The sequence below is a fragment of the Poecilia mexicana genome, unplaced genomic scaffold, assembly GCF_051168715.1.
Source record: "Poecilia mexicana isolate PSO_F unplaced genomic scaffold, ASM5116871v1 scaffold_5, whole genome shotgun sequence".
Classification (NCBI taxonomy): domain Eukaryota; kingdom Metazoa; phylum Chordata; class Actinopteri; order Cyprinodontiformes; family Poeciliidae; genus Poecilia; species Poecilia mexicana.
Genome location: NW_028263374.1, coordinates 12401221 through 12422519, shown reverse-complemented (window position 1 = coordinate 12422519; position 21299 = coordinate 12401221). Strand labels below are relative to the sequence as shown.

Genomic DNA, 21299 nt, shown 5'->3' with positions numbered 1-21299 from the left:
TAAGTACCAAAATGATAATATATATGTGTAACAAAAAAAATAAAATCAGGCAAAAGATTATTTTTTTCAAAATCAGTTTCTTTCAATGAATAAACAAATGGAACTTGGTCTGTGTCTTTGTCCAGTAAATTTTTGGTGAAAACATGTTTGTTTTTCATTCAGTGGGTAGATAATCCAGATATTTGACTCAAGTAAGAGAGAAGATACTTAAAAGTAAAAAGTACTTTTAGGAGAAAAAGTACTCCTTACTCTTAAATGTTTTTTTTTTTTTCAAAAACGAGTAACTATAAATAGTTACTCTGGTATCATAGAAACATGACCAAATATCATTTCCCTCCACTTGATGCTTTGTGTTATTTGAGCACATTATATTTCTGTGACATAAGCTGAGGTTTTTGGAAAAGTTTAAAGGGTATGAATACTTTTGCTGTGTGCTTGAAGCAGTGCTGCTCCGGGCTCCATTGTAGTGGAGGTTTCTGCAGGGCTGGGGACAGATGAAGGTAATTACATCCCTTTCAGATCTGTTGCCAGGGAGTGGCGAGCTGCAAAAGTCACTCTGATTAATGAGCGCTTCCGGGGAGATGTCCTCTATCTGACTCATCTCAAATTTGGCTGCTGCAGAAACCCTACATTTTCCAAAAGTAAATCAAATAACAGAACACATTTTAAGTCTTTCCTCTGTGCGCAGCTCGCCCTGTTATTAATGACGGCGGCTCTGTGTGACACTGACCTACTAAAAGCTGCATGGATGCTTTGGCTGAGGCGGAGAGATTATCTACTATCTGTGAGAAGAGAAAGGATGTCCTCCCAGAAGGGCTGTTGTAGAGTCAGAGGTGAACAGAGACGGCTGAACCGTTTTTAATCCATGCATGGCAGAGAGACATGGTAATAGCTGAGAGTGATGGATGGCCTGGTTAGACAATTACTGTAATGGAGTATTGCAGGGTTACACAAGTATGTTGAGTGGAGATTCATGTGTACTGTAAGTAAAAAGAAATGAAAGAACACAGAGGAAAACTGAACATATTAATAACACATAAGTGCTTCTTTACGTCGAGTAAAGTGATTAATCTACCTGGAAAATTTGAAAATAAATGATAAGACAACATGATTGAAAAGGTAAAAATACCTAATTTTCTTTTAAATTTATGTTTTGAAAAATCAGTTTTTACTTCCTTGTTGCTCTGCTTCTTTGTTTCCACCAGTGAGCCGAGGCCAAAGCTGCTTCCATTAAATATTTTTGCTGCAGTGACGTCAGTTTTATTCCTGCACTGCAGTGTGTCATCGGACATTGTGCATTGTTGCTCTATAAGCTATAAGTGGTCTATAACATTATCATAAATCTGCTTAAAGTCAATAACAGATCACAGTAAGAAATATTTTATTGCACATTCAGCTCAAATAACCTTTTAAGTACAACGATTCTCCATTAAACTAGTTCCTGCTTAATATCTTACTGCTAATTGTGTAATTCCTTACAATATTGTTAAAAATACTATATTTTAACTTCTTTTTAATTTACTTATTGTGAAATAAAAGTATTTTTAGTAATTTGATGCTTTAAAACACCAAGAGTTACTGTGGTGAAGTATAGGCCTAATATGTAGGAAACATTACCCTGATGCTGTTTTATACATAGTTTAATAAATTTTTCACATGTTTTTCTATGGAATGGTAAAAAGTAAATGCATTTCTCATTTAGTATCAATAAATATTTACTTAGTGTGTCATAAAATCCATGCAGATCTTCTACCACAGATCACAGCAAAACAACAGAATTCAGTACAGTTAAATAGTTAATTCAATTAAAAAATGTATATAAAAACTCTTTAAAGGTAAAAACATTTTATAGATAATTTTAAATCATAACGTTATACTTCTTTGTTTGACAAACAAGAATGAAGACACTCTTCCCCTCTAGTGATGACTGATGGATATTACAGCTTAAAGAGACATGAAGCCCGAAGCAAGTAAAGGGGCTTAAAAAATAAATAACAATAATATATACTTGTTATTATTGAAAAGCTACAAAAAAAAAAGCTAGTCTTGCAGCACAGCTATCTGCTACAGCAAGTTAGAAAAGTTTCAGTTTAAAACTCCAATTTTCTTTTTCAAAAACAAGAGATAACCTTTCTTTTAGCATATAGCAACCATTGGGCAGCTATTTGTTTTATAGGATTTCTTTTGTTTTATTGTTATTGAGCATTCTGGGTAAATGTTGCATGTTGTTGGATATAATTAGTCTACCTGTCCTCTGAGGACAGCTCTGCTAAATATGTTTTTGGTGTGCTGTGGTGGCGCAGGGGTAAAGCACAATCCACATATGGAGGCCTTAGTCCTCGACGCAGTTGTCGCAGGTTTGATTTCCGGCCTTGGCGACCTTTGCTGCATGTCTTCCCCCTTCTCTCATTACCCACTTTCCTGTCAATTAACTATCAAATAAAGGCCACTAGAGCCAAAAAAATTATTGAAAAAAAAAAAAATGCATATTTTTAGACCAAGAATCCAGAGAAAAGGATCAGTGAGCTTTTAGGGTTTCCTTACTTTTTCCAGGCTTGAATTCAACTTCAAATTGATGCTGGTTGATCCTGTTCCCATTGATTTTAGTTCTACTCTGCATCAGTCAATGTAAAAACTAATCCACATTTGTGTAATCATGAGTGAAAGGCTATTTATCATCTCACAAATTGAACTAGTTCGTTGCTTGCAGCACTGTGAGCGCTCTTCTAAATAAATCCTAGTCGCAAGAGTCTGGTTGTAAAATTTCCATAGTAAAACTTTGATGTGAGGTAAAGCCCCATTACTCCTTTCAGGTGTGATTTTTCTAAGCCATCAATTTAGACAGAAATTTAATTAAAAAGCATTAAAGAAACAAATAATGGTGACAAACTTTCATTTTTATTAGCTTTGGGGTGGCACAGATAACACTTTCTGTAACAAACTTTGTTTACTTTGAAGTAAAATTAATAAAAACTGATTTGTTAGCAGGTTAAAATAAGTAGGCCACAGATGAAACTTCTTGTTTTAACTACAAGTGACATTTATAAGATGTTGCAGGACAAATAAATAACTTTCCATATTACAGAAAAGACACCAGATTGTTATTCATGAAGATGGGTCCATAAAATTTGAAGTGTTTCTCTTTTGTTTAGTTTTTTTTTTTTTTTTTTACAGATGATTTACTAACTGGTGTCACACATATGAGGCCTGCGTGTTAGCACAGTATGTACATGTCGGGTACATGAACTGGTGATCGTTTTTAGACAATCCTTCCCTGAAGCAACGGGCGGCTTTCGCCCGGTGACTGTCGGCTCAGCAGGTTCCACAGCAGCAGCGGCACCGACGTCACGAAGCTGCCGCCGTTACCGGCACCGCGCTCCTCCGTCAGCGGCTGGTACTGCTTGAACCGTCTGTTCAGAAACACAGGCAATGTCGGTTCATGTGTGAAAAAAAATAAAATTAAAATAAAGAGAGATATTTCTTCCTGTATTGTGTGCTATTAATAAAGCAGCTCCATGTGTGAGTGAACAGAGTCCTGAATCAGGTCTTAGCAGGAGAAGGTTTGGTGTTACTTTTTTAAGTCTTGTCTGTCATGATTTGTAGTATAAGTGAGGTGGTGAGGGAGAATGCAGGGAGGACCCAGGATGAAGATGAAGATGATTTAATAATGAAATAATCCAGACGGAACAGAATTCAAACGAGCCGCACAGGAAGCAATGGGAATGACAGAGATGCACACAAGAGGTACACACGACGAGGATCTGACAAGAGACAAAGACAACAGTTGGACTTAAATACACAGGGAGGGTAATCAGTAAACTAGACAGCTGGAACTAATCAACAGGGAGGACAGGTCAGACTCACAGGGAAACAGGACTTGACACAGAAAATCTCAAAATAACTACACAGATCACAACATTGTCTGTCTACACACTATTAATGGCAATTTGTTTTGTTCTTTTTCAGCAAAACTATTCTTTACATTTCACTTCCTCTGTATTTAAAAAAGTATATTATAATGCATCAGACAATGTAACAGTAAATGTAGTAATATTGAATATTACCACAGTTGAACACCAGTGTAATAATTTGCAAATTTGGATTCCACAAAGAAAGTCCGGTTCATCTCCAAGACAAAATATGCGTCCAGTTTTTGGCTTTTCTTTCCTCCATCCTTTTCACTTTGCCGCTCCATAGAGCTCCACTCATCTTAACGTAGTCCGTAAAAACGCTCTAGCTAGTTTGCCATCTGTTGCCAAGAGACCGATGATGACGTTGGTGGGCAGCTGGTAACAAGTGTTTACTCAGAATACACTTGGAGACAATATTGCCGATCCTCTTGTAATTTTGCGTGTCATAAAGTGAAATGTAGGAGTAAATATAAATATACATTTTATTTGATATTTTACACCGACTATGCCACTAAAATCAGTTGGTCTTGTAAAGGTTTTAGCAATGACTGGGATAACATATTATTTAATTTTACAAACACCTTAACCAACAGGAGTGAGCCTGCCTTCTCCAGCTCTTATCAGACGTGATAAAGTCTTGACTTCCATAAGTTATAATCTTCTTCCCATCCGGGCCCTCCCTAGGCCCGGGCCCGGGGCCCTGCGCCCCCCCAAAACTCCGCCCCTGTTTCTTATGTGAAACTTGACAATTTTAAACACACCACAGCTGTGTTTAATAATGTTAAGTATTGAAAGTGCCAGCTCTATACCAGAGCTGTTTTTATATTGTATTTTTAATGGAGTGGCTAATCCTGTCTGTAGGAAATTATAGTGGTTCATGGAAATGTCTGCTGTGAGAGTCACCCTTTACAATAATGTTCACAGTGACAGAGGGACTGAATCGGCTACTGCAGCCTGTCTGTGTCAGGTCATCTGTTCTGCTCATGTTCACAGCAGAAGTAGCAACAGTAAAAGGAAAACAAATGAATTAGATACACAATAAAATTTGCCCGCAAGCCAAATTATCAACGAGTCATATAAAAACATGCTAACATTAGCTTAGCATTTCCTTCAACTGGCTTTAAGTAAATAAGTATTTTCTGAATAAAGAAACTAATCAGGACATCCCCTAAATTAGTTCAAAGGGGGGAAAAAAATCTCTATAAATGAATAATTATTGTCGTCTGATACATTTTGGATCTTAATCACTCACCTGTACATCAAACCAATACAACAAACAACACAGGCGAGAACCATAACTCCCAGTACAGTGGCTGCAGTTCCAGCTGGGGAACCACCAGAGGCTGAAATGAATTGAATCATAGTTCACAAATGAAATTAGACAACATTCAGAAGTAATTTTAGTAGTGGCTCATGGTTTTTCCTGATGCTCACCCACTGCCACATTGACTCTGGCGCTGGCCACAGCCAGGCTGACGTCATTAATCAGGGAGACGTTGAGGCAGAACACGCCTGTGTCGTTGAAGAACTGGCGGAGGATCATCTGACAGTCTGGAGAGGGCGAGGCTGCGCCGCAGACGGTCTGAACAGGTGTGACACAGTCAGCATCAGAGATGACCGTGCACACTTCACTGGGCAAGCTGCGGAAAAATAAGTGTGAGAAAAAACACTTTGAGAATAATAGCTATGATATGAGAAGGGAATTTTTAAAAAATGCCTCTGCTTTTGGAGTGGATATGTGCCAACTTTGCAAATTTAGTGACTGAATTTTTTTTTGCCAAAATAAAAAAATTTACAAGTTTTTTTTTTTTTTTAACTCTAACTCTAAACTCTTATATTGGTCCATTCTAACAAAATCATGTTGTTGCTCAGTTGTCTATCTGCACTATCTATCAGGCTTTGGCCTTTATTTAGCTCCATCTATCTTTATTTACTCTGAGTATCTAGTGTTCCTTGAATACATTTTCAAAGCATTGACATATTAATTATTAAACAAGAAATTACACCTTAAAAAGTGTGCAAGAAAGCTTTAGATGTCATGATTGTAACACTTCCAGTTTTCATGTTAATCTTTTAGCTACTGCACATTTTTAAGTAAACGACAAAGTAAGTAAAAGACATCCATTTGTCTGTTTGAAACAGACAAACGGATGATTACCTGCATTATTTATTATGTGTTTTAAATTAGGTGTTGAAAGTTTGCACCAACCTTCCCTGACAGGAAATGGTGACATCCACGGCGTTCTGGTCCAGTTCAGTCGCCATCGATACGACGTTGGACATCTGAACAATCTCCACACTATCAATTCCCTCTGCAGGGTCAAAGGACAAACTATTGAGTTTGTTATTAATAACACAGTAGTGTCGTGTGAACTGCACGATGAGACTTACGAACAACATCTACAGATGTAGCGAGGGAGCCGTAGCGGTCGATTATGCAGTTTTCTGCTGGGGCCTGCCTTTTGGCCACAACTAGGACAACCTGCGCTGGATCTGCCTCCACCTCAGCTTGAACTTCACCCTCATCAGGAACAGCTTCTGCTTCCGCTGTTTGTTCCCCCAGTGAAAAGTAAAGGGGGTTATTATTGCAGTGCTATAATGGATCACAGGTCGACTTTTTAATCTGTGTTGTATGAATTTACAGAAAGTCATCACCTGCAGCAGCCACAGTTGCTGCAGCTGCATTTTCGGTTTCCTGAACTTCAGCCTCAGTGTCAGCTGCGGCTTCTTCTGCTGCTGTGGCCTCAGTGGCAGCAGCGGCAGCGACAACGTTGTCAACAGCAGCAGCAGGGACTTCGGTTCCGTCTTGAACAACCTCTGGGGCCACAGAGGCGGGTTCAGCCGCCTCGTTGGCTTCCTCCTGCACAGCGGCGTCAACCACAGGTGCAACAGTGGGAGCATCAGCAACCTCTGCAGCTTCTTCTCCTTCTGCGGCAGGGACAGCAGCATCAGCAGCAGCGGGGACAGCCTCCGCAGCTGCCTCAGCGGCATCTTCTGCAGCAGCTTCCACCTCTACCGGTTCCTCCGCTGCAGGGGCAACAGTGGCCACCTCTCCAGCTGCAGCCTCCGTCTCCACTGCAGCAGCATCGCCTGTGTCGGCAGGATCCTGCTCTGCTGGAACAACAGCGGCATCTACTCCTGCTGGAGCCACGGAGGCAGCCTCCGCGGCCACGGTGTCGGCATCAGCGGCTGCTTCTTCATCATCAGCAGTGTCGAGAGGAGTGGCGTCAGCCGCAGTAACATCCAGAGCTGTAGCATCCTCACCTTCGGCTGCAGCAGGTGGTGCAGGAGAGGAGGTCACAACGACTACAGCTGGACCAGCAGGGTCATTGATGGGAGCAACTGGAAGGAAAAGTGCAAATCCAGTTATCTTTAAAATAAGACACACATGTATGTTCACCCTTTAAAGAGGCACCAATATGTCTTTTCCAGGCACATAGTCCCATTGAAAAACACAAACAAGAAACTTTATCTTCAGTTGTTATAAAAAAATGCTGCACATCAAATATCATTTTAAAGAAATTTGACTTTGCAAGTTAAGGTCTTGAAATTGGGCCTCTGTATCTTTAAGAAGCTCCTGCTCTTTCAGACACTCCGCCTTCAGCACAGCAACGCTTCTCATTATGCCGTTTACAACCATTCTGGGCTGAGTTCAGCAGATGTTTGTTAATTGCTGCTACCGCTAGTCTAGAGGAGCTGAGTGGGGGAGTCACAGGGGAGGCAGAAGCTGGGTTTGGAGGAGCAAGTGTTTGTGAGAGCAAGCGTCCTGAAAGGCTGCCAGAGATTAAATGATTTCTGAAACATGCTTGAAAAAAATTAAAGCAACATTGCATAACTTTAATTCATGATATAAAGTTTTAAAAAGTTGATTTTACATATTACCGCTCCGCTACATGATGAGAGTAAGGTCTTACCAGCTGTGGGGTTTCCACAGGGAATGCTCGCCAGCAGAACCACCTGAGGTCTGAAGGCTCCTACTGACAGGTATGTGTGTGTGACGGTGCGCTCTCTGGAGATGAGCGTCCCGCTGTTGTCCCCAAAGTCCCAGGTGAACCTGATGTCGGCGCTGTTCAGGTACTGGCTGGGATCGTGGAGCGCTACAGTGAAGGCGATGGCTTGGTTCTGGATGAAGTTCTGGTCATTTTGATTGACATCATTGACTTGAGAAAGGGATAGACTGAATGGAACCTGGTCTAAAGACAAAGTAAAGCATTTAGAGACATTATGTTACACAGGTTGGTAGTATTTATTATTTATACGCATGCAGTAGATTGTGGAAATTGTTCTGAAGAACCTGTGATGGTGAAGGCTGACGAGGCGTAGCCGAGGGGGATGAACCTGTCTCTGCCACGGCAGTGGTAGATGACCAGCTCCATGTTGTAGGAACCCAGTGGGATGTCGTCCGTCCCAATGGTGAGGGAGGAGGACGGTCCATCTGCCACCTGCCAGTAACGCCCTGAAATACAAAGATAAAAATGAGGACGATCCAAAGCAACCCAGAGATCATTTTAAAAGTTTATAAGAATGTTGGGCTCCTTACAAACAAAGTATTACAAGAGTTGATTTAAACTTTCACAGCACTCGGTATTGATGTCATTAAATTATATTTTAAATAAGAGTGAAAAATCTTTTTTCGCTCCATTAAAGCTGGAGCTGCATTTTCACTGAAAGGGATAAAAAAAAATTGTGTTTTCAAATTTAACCTAATTTATTTCATAAGATTTGTAAGCCTAAAGAAAAATCCTGAAACAAGATACAACTCTGGAAAGAAATAAGAAACAAAATGATCAGTTTATCTGATTTACTTTTATATGTTTGAGCAAAATTAACATTTTTCTTTTATTCTATGAACTACTGACAACATGTCTCTGAACTTCCGAGCAAAAAATTATTATTTATTTTCAGGAAATGAGAAACGGTCAAAAGATGCAGTGCTTTCAGACCTCAAGAAAACAAGTTCATATAGAAACAACAGCACTAATGTTTTAACTCAGTAAGAGTTCAGAAATCAATATTTGGTGGAAAAAAACCCATGAGGTTTTCAACAGGGTTCAGTGCAGTGGGCTCTTCGTTTTTCCAGAGCTGAATATTATCGTAAATATTTTCCTATTTTCCTGGTGGAGATTAAACATTTTAAAGTAGAAGGAAGGAAAACAATTTGACTTTTAAAGATTTAAAGTTGTACTCCAGAGGATTCATCACAAGAAGAGCACAATAAATAAAAGCTAGTCTCTGTTTCCAGCAGACTCGTGGTGATTTACCCAACGTCTTCCACACAAACACGTAGCGTGGTTTCCTGATCTGACTCCTGTTGAAAGGCGAGCCGTCAGGGAAAACTCCGGTCCACTCGTCGCCTCTGTCCGGATAAACGGCCTGGCCCTCCTGATACTCACGGCCTGAGCAACAACAGCCGCCACATTCACCACACAATCACAACACCAGACATAATAAACTCTACATGCTGAAGGGAAATAATTGAATTTCGATCCTATTAACAGCATCACAACTATTTTTATTTGCCCCTCTCACCGTTGACGGTGCAGTTGCGCGCCCACACCACCTGTCCGTCAGGCAGCACCGTCTGGTTAGGGGGGAAGTTAAGGTTGATGGTGAAAGTTGCTTTTGCTCCCGTCAGGGTGGGCGCATCGTTTTTAAGGTCAAAGGTCACGTTACCACCTGTAAAACATAAATATATTAAACTATGTATTAAAATCTAAGGCGTGCCTAACATGGATGGATGGATGGACAGTATTTAAGGAGAGAGGAACTAAGTGGGTCTCACCGGACCAACAGTTTCTGAACCTTGCGTCTCCATCTTGCCACACTGGATAAATCCGAGAGTTCCAGGACTTGAAACGTGTGAACTTGCTTCTTTGTCCTGCAAAAGTATCACTAATTTATTAAAAAAATCCCCTCAACAACGACAATCTAAGGAAGCAACGTCTAAAGGAAAGACAGTTATCCAGAAAGTATTTAAAGTGACGATGAGGTAACGAAATAATATGTTTCATTGGTGGTTGAGATGAAGGTGAGGGTTCTCAGAAGCGGGAGTCACATGACCCACAATCCCCCTCAATCCCTTTCATGTGACTTTCAGCTGAGCAGGAGCAGCACCAGTAATCCCATTGTGAGGTATGAGGGCTCCCAGTCACACTTTTATCCAAACCTGTTCCAAACTACTAGTTTTTGTAGAAGAATATAATTATATTAATAGTTAAAAGTCATGTTGTTGGTTGATTCACATTAAGATATGTTTTGACTGAAAAGAAATATACTGTGTCAATCTGATCCAGAAGTCAGAAAGAAATTCAGATTGGAGAAATGTGGAAAAAACAATCACCAAAGAGGGAAAGGTTAAGTTGTTGTGCAAGAAACCTTTGGCAAACATCCTTTCCTGCTTGCGTGCAAGAAAGTCGGCTAGGACTGGGAAAGAATCTTTATTTGGACAGATAAGGAACCAACAACTTGACTAATAGTTCTTCTGATGGAGCAGATTTAATTTCTAGGATGTCAAGGCCTAATTCTTGGAACTTCCAACACACATCCAGTGTAAGACGGAGCCGGTATTGCTACGCAAGCGAGGTTCGGTAACGCCATTGGTCAAAGCTTTCCAATACACAACAGTAGGGTATAAAACCCTGATGTCAGAAGTAAGAGACAAGACATTTTGGATTCTGAGACGATGAAAATGAGACGATGAAAATGTGATATGTGAATCTGCAGATGTGCATTAAATGTCTTCCTGTTTGTCTATGAGCAGAGAGAATGGAGTTTTGTGCATCATTTCTTATTTATGTATTCTATGAGGTTAGCACCTTGAATTCCTCTATATTTTCAGATAAACAAAACTCTCTTTAAAAAAAAAAATAACAAGTGACTTTTACATTATCTTTCATTAACATGAAGGTCATTTCTCAGATTCATCAGTTTTGATGGGTTACAGGACACAGAAATTATTCATAAATCCAGATTTAAATTGAAAGGAAATCTAATGTCATAAAATTGGTATATAAATGTTTATCTATCCTCTCACTTTTAAACAAAGTGCAACTTGTGTTACCATGAAACAAGCGTGAAATAAGAAGTCAGTCTGTTTGCTGTTCGATTACAGGTCCAAGCCATAAAAAAACTAACAGTGAATCGAACAGAATGATGTGTTGTTAGAAACCATGAGCAAACAAAACGAAAAAATAAAGAATCACGCAGAAATACTTCCATACGTTTTGTCGTCTTTAATTTCAGGTATACTCACTAATCGCCATGGCTGATGTGAAAGCCAGTAGGAGTAGCACCAGAGTCTTCATCCCTGCTTTCGTAGTTTTTGGGGGGATTTTTTTCTCTGAGCCCAGATCCTCACCCTGTCGTCCTGAATCCCAACACGACTCCCAAACAGGACCCACAAACGCCTCCCTCACTGGTTTTAAGATGGATCCTGAACCTGAATTACCATAAAATCTGTTCTCACGTCTGACATCACTGAGGAGTCAGTGGTCTGGGTCCACCCCCTTTCTGTGAGGCTCTGTTTGCATTAGTTTCTTCTCAGAACTTTTTTAAAATTTTACTTCATATTCTTACATGTTATTGCTGTATGAGTTGTGTGTGTTTCTTTTAGCATAAAATTCCATCCGTATTATTTTTTTTGGAATCGTTTGGGTCATTTTTGAAGCAACAGCTTTCACATAAAGAAGGCGAATAAATGCATTCCAGTACATAAAAATGAATGTCCTGAGGTATTTACTGGGAAAACGGTGTGTGCATGATGCCTGTGAGCAAAGCCCAAGTCATTCCTCAGCTAAGATATGACCTTATTACCATGTGTGCATGGAAATCACAAGATCAGAGTGTGGATGCCCATTCAATAGCATCCTTTTATTTCCTTCGCCTCTCCTCCTCATCCTACTGTTAACCTCCGGCTGATGCAGCTGAGGAAACCCACTCTTGATGCAACAAAGACACGCTCAGATCATTCAAGAGGATTCAAACTTTAATTAAGAATACAAGTTGGGTTGAATTTAAAGTTATGTAACTAAACAGGTTAAATGATAGCTTTTGTTTAAACTTTTGTTTTGTTTAGACTAAAAAAGTAACTACAGATGCACCGACCTGACATTGACATCTGTAATAATTCCAGTACTGATATTACATTTTTGTTTTTACATGTTTGACCAGCCACCTTATTGTTTTTGTCCGTTCCTGTTTCTTTATTATTTATTTTACATTGGCTGTTCTGCTCCTACTGAACACATTAAAGTTGTGTTGTTTTAACATGCTTGACCAAGCTTGTGAAGCTACTCGTGTATTTATGTGTGCCGAACTGCTGCAACCTCTAATCCAGTACATTTATGTCTGCGTTTAAAGAAAAGAAACGTTTTACGTCAATTCAGCACTGATTTTCTGTACCAGCTGACGCTAAATCTCAGAAATCTGTATCAAAAATGAAAAAAAGTGGATCGGTGCATCCTTAAAAATAAATACTGTTATTGTTGGATGCAGTGAATTTTTTAAACATCTAGATCCATTTTTAGTGACTAATGACTAAAAGAAAGACTTATGTAAATAATTTGATTTTTCATGTCGTATTTCTACTTTTTTAAATCTTCGATGCAGAAGTGTACGAAAGAAAGAACAGCAGTGAACCAGTGGCAGCGTCTTGGTTGGCCATGCTAATTGACGCATGTCAGGTTAAAGAGGAAGATGATGAGGGTAACCATGCTGGTTCCTGTCAGTGTGGCATCTGTCAGCAGGATAATGCATCCTGCCACACAGCAACACTTTTTCAGAAATGGTTTGAAGAGTGCAACAATTAGCCAAGGGAGTTGACGTGTACGTTTCCCAGATCTTAATCCTATTGAGCCTCTGTGCCTGAAGATGCTCCTTTTCTGGCCACCAGCAGCAGCTAGCTGTGCTGCATGCAGTGCTAACTGTAGCTTGCACCAAACCAAGAGCAATAAGAGGTGGTTTGGTTTCAGTTGTATTATTATTTTTGATTCTTTTGTCTTCCTCTGCAATAATATTATATCTAAAAAATGTATTCAAAATCTCAAACTATTAAAAACATTTCTTGATCCTTTTCTACTGCTTGTCTAAATTTCCTGTCAAGTAAAAATAAGAGGGTTTTTTTGTACAGTGCAGAAAGATTTGCTGCTGGTGAAGTATTTTCAAAAACAATAGAATCACAGTAAGAGTCAAAAACTAAGGTAGAAAATAACCAGTGATTCAAAATGTTCAACTCAACGGACAGATGATTGATTAGAATTTCCTCCTGACACAATGTCAATATGCATCAACATTTGAACAATTATGTAAGTTTTTTTTAAGTGTTTATGGAGGGTGACTGCAGCATTGGTGCGCTCTATTTGTTGTGCTTTTAGTTATGCAACGTGTTACTTTCTAATTGAGTTATAGCTTTGGTAGCTGCCAAACCAATGGGACGCAGCACTGCGGTTTTGTACAGACAACAATCCAAAACACGTTGCGGCAAAAACCCCAAATCTGTCATTTTCTGATCGATTAAGATTCAAAGCGTATGTCATTCAGTTAAAACACACATTTATTTTCATTGTCAGCATAATTTTTTACTTTTTGAGGAATTACTTTATCCTAGCATAATTCTAGAATCACTCAACTTTTCCTGAAGGAAAATAAAAGATAAAGGTCGAGTCACATCATGAATACTTATGAAGCTTCAATGAACTAATTTCCTTTTTGCCAACTCAAAAATAACAGTAGGAAATGTCCCAGCTCTTGGTTTAGAAGTTCCTCTAAGCTGTTTTATCCCAGTTGCTGGTGGTTTTCCCAGTGATGTCTCATGTCTCTGAGGCTGTTCAGGCTGCACTGCATGTGACCCCTCATGTGCTCACAACTGCGATCGAGAGGAAATAAATCCGCCCCCCCAAAGAGCACCTGACTCAACATACCACAAATAGTCAACCTTTAGCTCCTTTCCTTTTTATTATCCAAGCTTTGTATTATCTAAGCAATGATATTTCATACATTTTGTGAAAATAAAAACCCAAAGCAGAAGGCGGTTCCAGCATCAGTTACAATTTGCTGTCTAATTAAGCAAGATTACTTTATTTGTTCAGTGAAAGTTTTGATGAAAATGGAGGAAAACCTGGAGTTCAGACCAGGCTTTTCATTGACAGTGAAAACAAGTGAAAGGAAATGTAGGACTGCAGTCTGAAACCTGGTCGATAAAGCTGTCTGGGCAGAACCATTAAGGCCCACCGGCTCGCAGGCTCTGCAGAATTCATTCAGCGTTTTCTCTGTGTTTTACCAACCAGGTGGGATGTCATGTCTCACAACAACTCCAGATTCTAAATACTTCACAAAACCGAGAACGGCACGAGAAAAATGGCTCTGTGGAAACGAATGAGGAAATTCAAACCTTTACATCATTTATCGAGATTACATATTCAGTATCCTGCGGAAGTATTCATACTTCATGAACTTTTTACTACTTTATCAAACAGCCACAAGCTTTCAAGACGTTTAGTTGGATTTTATGTAACAAGCAAACACACAAAAAATTAATACACAAAATTGAAATATTTTGAAATATTTATTTGTATTCAGAACCTTAAATCAGTACATCAATTTCTAGATTTTAGATTTTGTTCTGTTCCCATTCAACACATGAAAATACTTTTATTTAGGTATTTTTTAATGCCCCTAGCAAGTTTTCTTTCTGGGTTTGCCCATCTATTCTGAGCAGTTTCCCTGATTTATACTGAGAATAAATTTAACTGACTTTTTACTAACTAACAGACATTTGAATGGAGATGGTGGATTTTATTTTGGGGCATGAGAGTTAAGGGGGCCGAATACAAACGCACACAAAATGTTTTCATGCTTTATTCATGCAGAATTTTGACATCAGTGCCATTTACTTTCTATTTAGCTATACTGAACTACTTTCTGTTGGGGCATCAATAAAAAAAATACTTTGTGGTTGTAGCTATTCTAAATAGAAAAACGGTTTAAGGCGTGCTAATATTTTTCCAAGGTATTGTGATTATGTTAAAGAGTTTTCTTAGGGATCAACACCACTGAAGAATGTGAAACCTCAGAGTAAATTGAAACAGTTTATGGTTTGCTACTCTGAAACAACCTTTTCAGCCGCTTGCTTGTGTTAAGCCTCTGGCCTTTGATCATGTGCAGCATTGTTGTGAATACTTTCTATGTGTGAACAGACAGAAGCAAATTCTTCGCGTGCCAAAGAACGTCTTAAATTACATGGTTTCACAGGTTAAATCAATGTTTTTCAGAGGAGACACAGTGGCCATTATCCCCCTTTTCCACACTTTCAGTCTTCTAGGCTGATTAATTTTCTTGACCTTAAATAAAACTCTTAAAGCTGAAAGTAAGCTTTATGGTAGAAAACAAAGCTGTTTGTATCTTCAGAGTGAATTTTTTCTCACTACAGTGGAGAGATAAAAAGAATGAGAACAAAATACTAATGTCAACGTTTTCCCTGGTTTGGTATCTGTCAGGTTGCTTTGTTGGTGCATCCGTTTTTTAAGCTCAAGCGTGCTGTGCGACAGGATGCACCCATTCATTTTTTGTTTCTTCTTACCAAGCCTTTGTAAAGGTTTAATCCACCCACTGGCTTGGATGAACACCAGACGCTCACATGATCAGAGGAAGCCATTATGTGAAGCTTTTGTTTTTCACAGATGATTCACTCACACTCACTAAAAACAAATTTGTATACCAACCAGATAAATGCCAGTAGAGGGCGTTACTGACTCTTCCTATGAATTCTCTCTTGTCGAAGCTACTGACGCACCATCGGCTTCACTTCACCTCAATATATATTTAGACAATAAAGTTATTATTATTATTAGTTATAATAATAATAATAATAATAATAATAATAATAATAATAATAATAATAATATTAATATTTTAGTAATAATATTTTGTAATTATATTATTTTATGAAATATAATAATATTATAACAATTATGATGATTATTATTATATAAATAATATATTAATATTAACATTTTATGTTATAATATAATAATATATCATGATGATCATATATACTTATTATTATTATTATTAATAATAATAATAATAATAATAATAATAATAATAATAATAATAATAATAATAATAATAATAATAATAATAATAATTTTGTGTGATAGAGACTTTCTCCTACCATATTAAGTATGTCATGAACAACGTCACCGACTTTTTACCATGTGACCTTCGGGGTCTGTTGGCTGTGTATACCTGCGTTTACCTGCTCAGAAGCTATTTGGAACAAAACAAAGTATTTAAGCCACATTTCAAATAAATTGATGTTGTATTTAACAGACTAGAACTCGATAACGTCATTGGTAACGTTTCGAAGAAAGGGCGCTATGGGAAAAGTAATAAAATAACCGTGAGAAAATTACTCATCTGAAATATCCGGTGTGTCCCGGACACATAATCGAACGCACCCAGCACAACGCGGGAAACACTGTTGTGTTGGTTCAGTAGTGGCTTCTACTGAGGAGCAACCGCCGCGCCAACACTTAGATTTACGTTAGTCCATCAGCGGAGAGTACACATGTTTGTTTCTTTCGTTTTCGTTAGTTGTGCTTGTACCCGAAAGACTCTCTTCTCGACCCCATCTTCTCGTTGAAGCGTTCCCGGCTTGAATGACGGAAGCAGCCGGAGTAGCAGTCCGTCGGTCCCCGCGTTGTGCCCTAACGTCTATCTCTGTAGCCGTTAGCTCCGACACAAAGACAGCGGCCGTGCTAGGCTGCTAACCCCACAACAAAGTCCTGCCGGGTTTTTACCTTCAATATGGATACGTTTCAAAAGGTGGAGAAAATAGGAGAAGGGACGTACGGAGTGGTTTATAAGGCCAAGAACAAAGTGACAGGAGAAACTGTTGCTCTGAAGAAAATCAGACTGGACACGTAAGTCAACTCACTGTTTTTGAAGTAGGTTAGTGAAACAAATGTTTACGTCTTTGAGATAACCTCGGGTTTTATTTAACGTTTGGATGTTTATATCTCTTGGAAAATTGTCATCAGCTAACTCTGTACAGGAAAAATTAACTTAGGAGTTTCTTTACCTTAGCTTTAGATACACTCCTTCATAAACTAATATTAAACAAACAAAAACCTAAGCAAAATATAATACATCAAAAATAATGCTGTAATACGACACACATACACTCGTTCGTGTTTCCTGAAACTTAGAAGTATAACTTTTTATATCATATATCTTAGAGTTCTCGCTCATTAAACTAAAATATCACCAAAGTGCAACTCATAGATGTTGATTAATTACAAAGCAAGTAGAATTTTATTATTTTTTTCACGTGTTCATCTTAAAATTAACACGTATGTCTTACTTTATATTGATGATGTAAATCAGAAAGAACTGTGACTGGAAAAACCTGCTCAAGATAAAGGGATTACCTTAACCTTGAGTGGATTGTGAAGCGCAGCCTATTCAACAGATTGGGGGAGATTAATCATTCGGCACTGCAGCTGTAATAAGTACTTCAAGAAGCACAGTGATCCACAGACATCAGGAGCATCTTATCAGGGCTAATCAGAAAAACGATTGGACTGTTACTCACTGTTTTTTTGTCTTTTGTTTTTTTTTTAGATGAAAGTCAGGTTTTGATTTCTTTTGTAAATCCAAGAGTGTAGAATATGTAACTTGGCACAGAATCCAAGCTACTTGAGGTCCAGTGTGAGTTTTCCACCGTCTGTTACCATTTGGGGAGCCAATCCATGTCAATTTTCAGATGGTGGTCCACTGAAAATTGAGAAATCAGCGCAACAGTCCACCAGGAAATGTCACATACCCAGCAATATCCGCAAGCTGATATTCACTATTGGAAAACAAACACTGATGCTCAGTATTTAAAAAAAAAAAAACAACAGATAACAGTATGCTATGTTTGGGCGTCTCTGTGTTCCCCAGGTGTATGCTCTGCTGTAGTAATTTTTAAACTAGGTGTTTTATAATCATTATGTGCTGTGAATGAGTGCAGAGAGCAAGCAGGCGATAACTCTTCTTTCCTTTGTATCCAGGGAAACGGAGGGCGTTCCCAGCACAGCCATCCGAGAAATTTCCCTTCTTAAAGAACTCAGCCATCCAAATATTGTCAAGTAAGTTTATAACATTTTCGCTGAACACATGTTCTGATTATGCCGTTTGCCTCTTCAGATTTATAACCAGCCTCTTTTCTTATGCTCTTTTAGGCTGCGAGATGTGATCCACACCGAGAACAAACTTTACCTCGTTTTTGAGTTCCTCCATCAAGATCTGAAGAAGTTCATGGACTCCTCCTCAGTCACTGGCATCCCGCTGCCTTTGGTTAAGGTAATCATAGCTTCATGTTTGTCTTAATGCTTTCCTGGTGGCATGAATAACGTTTTTTGTGTAAGTGTGTGTTTATCTGTTTTGGTTGCCTCTCTGTTTTAGAGCTATCTCTTCCAGCTGCTGCAAGGCCTGGCCTTCTGCCACTCTCACAGAGTTCTGCATCGAGACCTGAAGCCCCAGAACCTCCTCATCAACGCCCAAGGAGAGATCAAGCTGGCGGACTTCGGCCTCGCCAGGGCCTTCGGCGTTCCCGTTCGCACTTACACACATGAGGTAAGGAGGTGGTAGTCTTTGTTTTATTTATTTATTTATTTTCTCACATCCAGCTTTTGAACAAACCACAAGTTTCTCCTAGTTCAAGTTCCCCGATAAAGCGTTGACGCTGTAGATAAATTATTTCCATGTCAAACCGGCTCTTCCAAAAATAAAGACAGAGTAAGCATGAAGATTTAAGAAGCGGTTTAGAAACAATTTTTTCTATGGTATGTTGAGACATATTTGCTATTCATTCAGCCTGCAGAAGAGTGAAAGAGTTTCAGCAGGTAACAGGAAGGCTGAACAGAGTACAACAAAGTCGCTCTGATTTATCTTGTTGAGGTTTTAACCTCTGTCTGCAGTGAAACATGACGGATTTTGTTAATCACAGAAGTAGAGTAAGTAGAGTGTACATTCTCTTAGGGGATGTTTAAGTTTTAGTATTCACATTAATTCAATGCAAAAGACATGTTTTTTTTTTTTTTTTAAACTAATTTAATTTGTGTGTTTTATTAAAGTAAAATCTTATGATGACAAATACACACACACGCACACACACATACATTCCCTGGACTGGAGTATTTCTGTAACTACATGATATTTATGTTGAGATTTTGCCTTTATTGTGCAGTATTTTAGTCTTTATTCTCTTTTTCTATTTGTTTTCTCTTTGTGTGAGTCTATTTGATATTATTGCTCGTCACTTTACTGCTGTTACACCTGAATTTTCCTGATATTTCCATTCTATCGACTGTCTCTCACTTCTGCTCCTAATATATGTAAATAGACCTGTCATAATAACACATTTTGCGGGACAATAAATTGTCAGAGAAATTATTGCGATAAACAGAAATATTGTTGTTTTGAGGCCATTTTAAAGTAATATACTAGTAATAATGGCTCAACAATGCATGAACACATTCTCAAAGATCAAGAAACTTCAATTTCTAATGAACATTTAAACACTGGAACTGGAAGACATTTTAAATATCCAAAATGAATAAAGAAAACAACAAATAAAATGAATTATGAAATCTCTAAACAAAATCTTTCAAAAATAGGGATAGTTGAGACCAAAGCACCAGACTGAAGACTTTTATCATTCAGTTTTTGGTAAAAAGAGAAGACAAAAATGATAAATCGAGCAAATGAAAATTATTGAGTTTCTTTTAATTTATCACACGATTTATTGTTTATTGTGACGGGCCTATTTGTAAATAAAAATGACTATGACAGGAAGGCTACAAAAATGCTCTAAATACTATTCTGACTTCTTATGATGTTGCTCAGAAAGAAAAAAAAAGCTGTGTGAAATCTGGAAAATATCTCCAATATTCCGTTCAGTGCGTCTCCAAGTCTTGGACTCTTATTGGAAGAAATTGTGTTTTTCCGTATTTTCCAGGTCGTCACACTTTGGTACAGAGCGCCAGAAATTCTCCTGGGCTGCAAATATTACTCCACGGCTGTTGACATCTGGAGCCTGGGGTGCATCTTTGCAGAAATGGTAACGTGAGCGTTTCCCGCGATAAATGTCTAACAAAGCAGGAGTGGTCTCTAATCGGCAGCACGGTCTCTCTGGGTCCTCAGGTCACCAGGAGGGCGTTGTTCCCCGGTGACTCGGAGATAGACCAGTTGTTCAGAATCTTCCGTACGTTGGGAACGCCAGATGAAACCGTGTGGCCCGGAGTCACATCGATGCCCGACTACAAGCCCTCCTTCCCCAAGTGGGCTCGGCAGGACTTGGCCAAGGTGGTGCCTCTTCTCGATGAGGACGGGAGAGAGCTGCTGGCAGTGAGAACATTTTCACTTGTTTAAAAAAAAAGCAATGTTAGCCAGTGACATAAAGAGAAATACTGATACATGATGGACTTATCTTTTTTTTTTTTTTTTTTTTAGGAAATGCTGAACTATGACCCAAACAAGAGGATTTCTGCCAAAAATGCACTTGTACATCGGTTCTTCCGGGACGTCTCCATGCCAGTTCCTCATCTCAGACTGTGATTTGTGCAAAGCACCAGGCTGGTTGGAATCGGAGGAACGTCGAAGCAATAAGGACCGCCTGCCCTGCTTCAGTCCTGTGCCTGCAACAGACAGAGAACCTGGACACTACAGGAGCCGAAGGGCCCCTCATTATCTAAACGCAGCCTTTACGTAGCCGGATGGAGGTCCTGCTGTCGTGGTTCCAAGTGTTTACCCGTCATTTCTCATTTTACTGGGCATGTTTATGCACAGCTGCCATATTTGATCTGTTATTAATGATTCAAGGTGTTCTTTGATAACGTTCAGCCCAGAACAGTTGACTGCTCTTGAGCTTCCCCGTTTAAATGTAAGTAACTTTTGGATGTTTGAGTTTAGTTTGTTTGATTAGAGTCAAATTAAATTGAGGAATTTGTGGGACTGTGCAAATAAAGTAAATCTGCATTCTCGAGAAAGAGAGAAAGAGATAGAGAGAGAGATGGCTCTCATCACAATCTGGTGCTGGAAAAACTCCGGGTCGACTTTTCTTTTCTTGCAGTTCCATGCAAACGATCTTGAAGTGGTTTTAAAGCTCTATGTTTGAGACTAAGGTTCTGATTTAAAGTAGTTCACTGTCATTTTACGGAATTAAACTTGGCGCTGCATTGTTCTTACGTTAGATTTTATTCAAGCCTAATGCACAAATTTTATACATGTTGTTTATATATACAGTTGGAAAAAAATAAACTTGTTTAGATAACTGCTGGTTGTGTCGGAGAGATTCAAGCTGTTCAATGTGCATGTGATGAATCTGGCAAATGCAATAAGCTATAT

General features: G+C 38.8%; 2 protein-coding genes across 2 annotated transcripts; one reads left to right on the top strand and one right to left on the bottom strand.

The window, feature by feature from the left end:
* Positions 1-2877: 2877 nt before the first annotated feature.
* On the bottom strand, positions 2878-11407 carry pmela (premelanosome protein a). Its single transcript, XM_015006420.2, has 12 exons — positions 11164-11407; positions 9694-9789; positions 9441-9587; positions 9173-9307; positions 8206-8367; positions 7826-8104; positions 6567-7253; positions 6303-6458; positions 6121-6223; positions 5346-5551; positions 5164-5254; positions 2878-3410 (listed from the first exon to the last, which is right to left on the bottom strand). The coding sequence occupies exons 1-12, from the start codon at positions 11213-11215 to the stop codon at positions 3260-3262; spliced, it is 2265 nt and encodes a 754-aa protein (XP_014861906.2). The 5' UTR covers positions 11216-11407; the 3' UTR covers positions 2878-3259.
* Positions 11408-16360: 4953 nt separating this feature from the next.
* Positions 16361-21227, top strand: cdk2 (cyclin dependent kinase 2). Its single transcript, XM_015006410.2, has 7 exons — positions 16361-16831; positions 17963-18040; positions 18134-18254; positions 18357-18527; positions 19912-20013; positions 20097-20300; positions 20406-21227. The coding sequence occupies exons 1-7, from the start codon at positions 16716-16718 to the stop codon at positions 20508-20510; spliced, it is 897 nt and encodes a 298-aa protein (XP_014861896.1). The 5' UTR covers positions 16361-16715; the 3' UTR covers positions 20511-21227.
* The last annotated feature ends 72 nt before the right edge of the window (positions 21228-21299 follow it).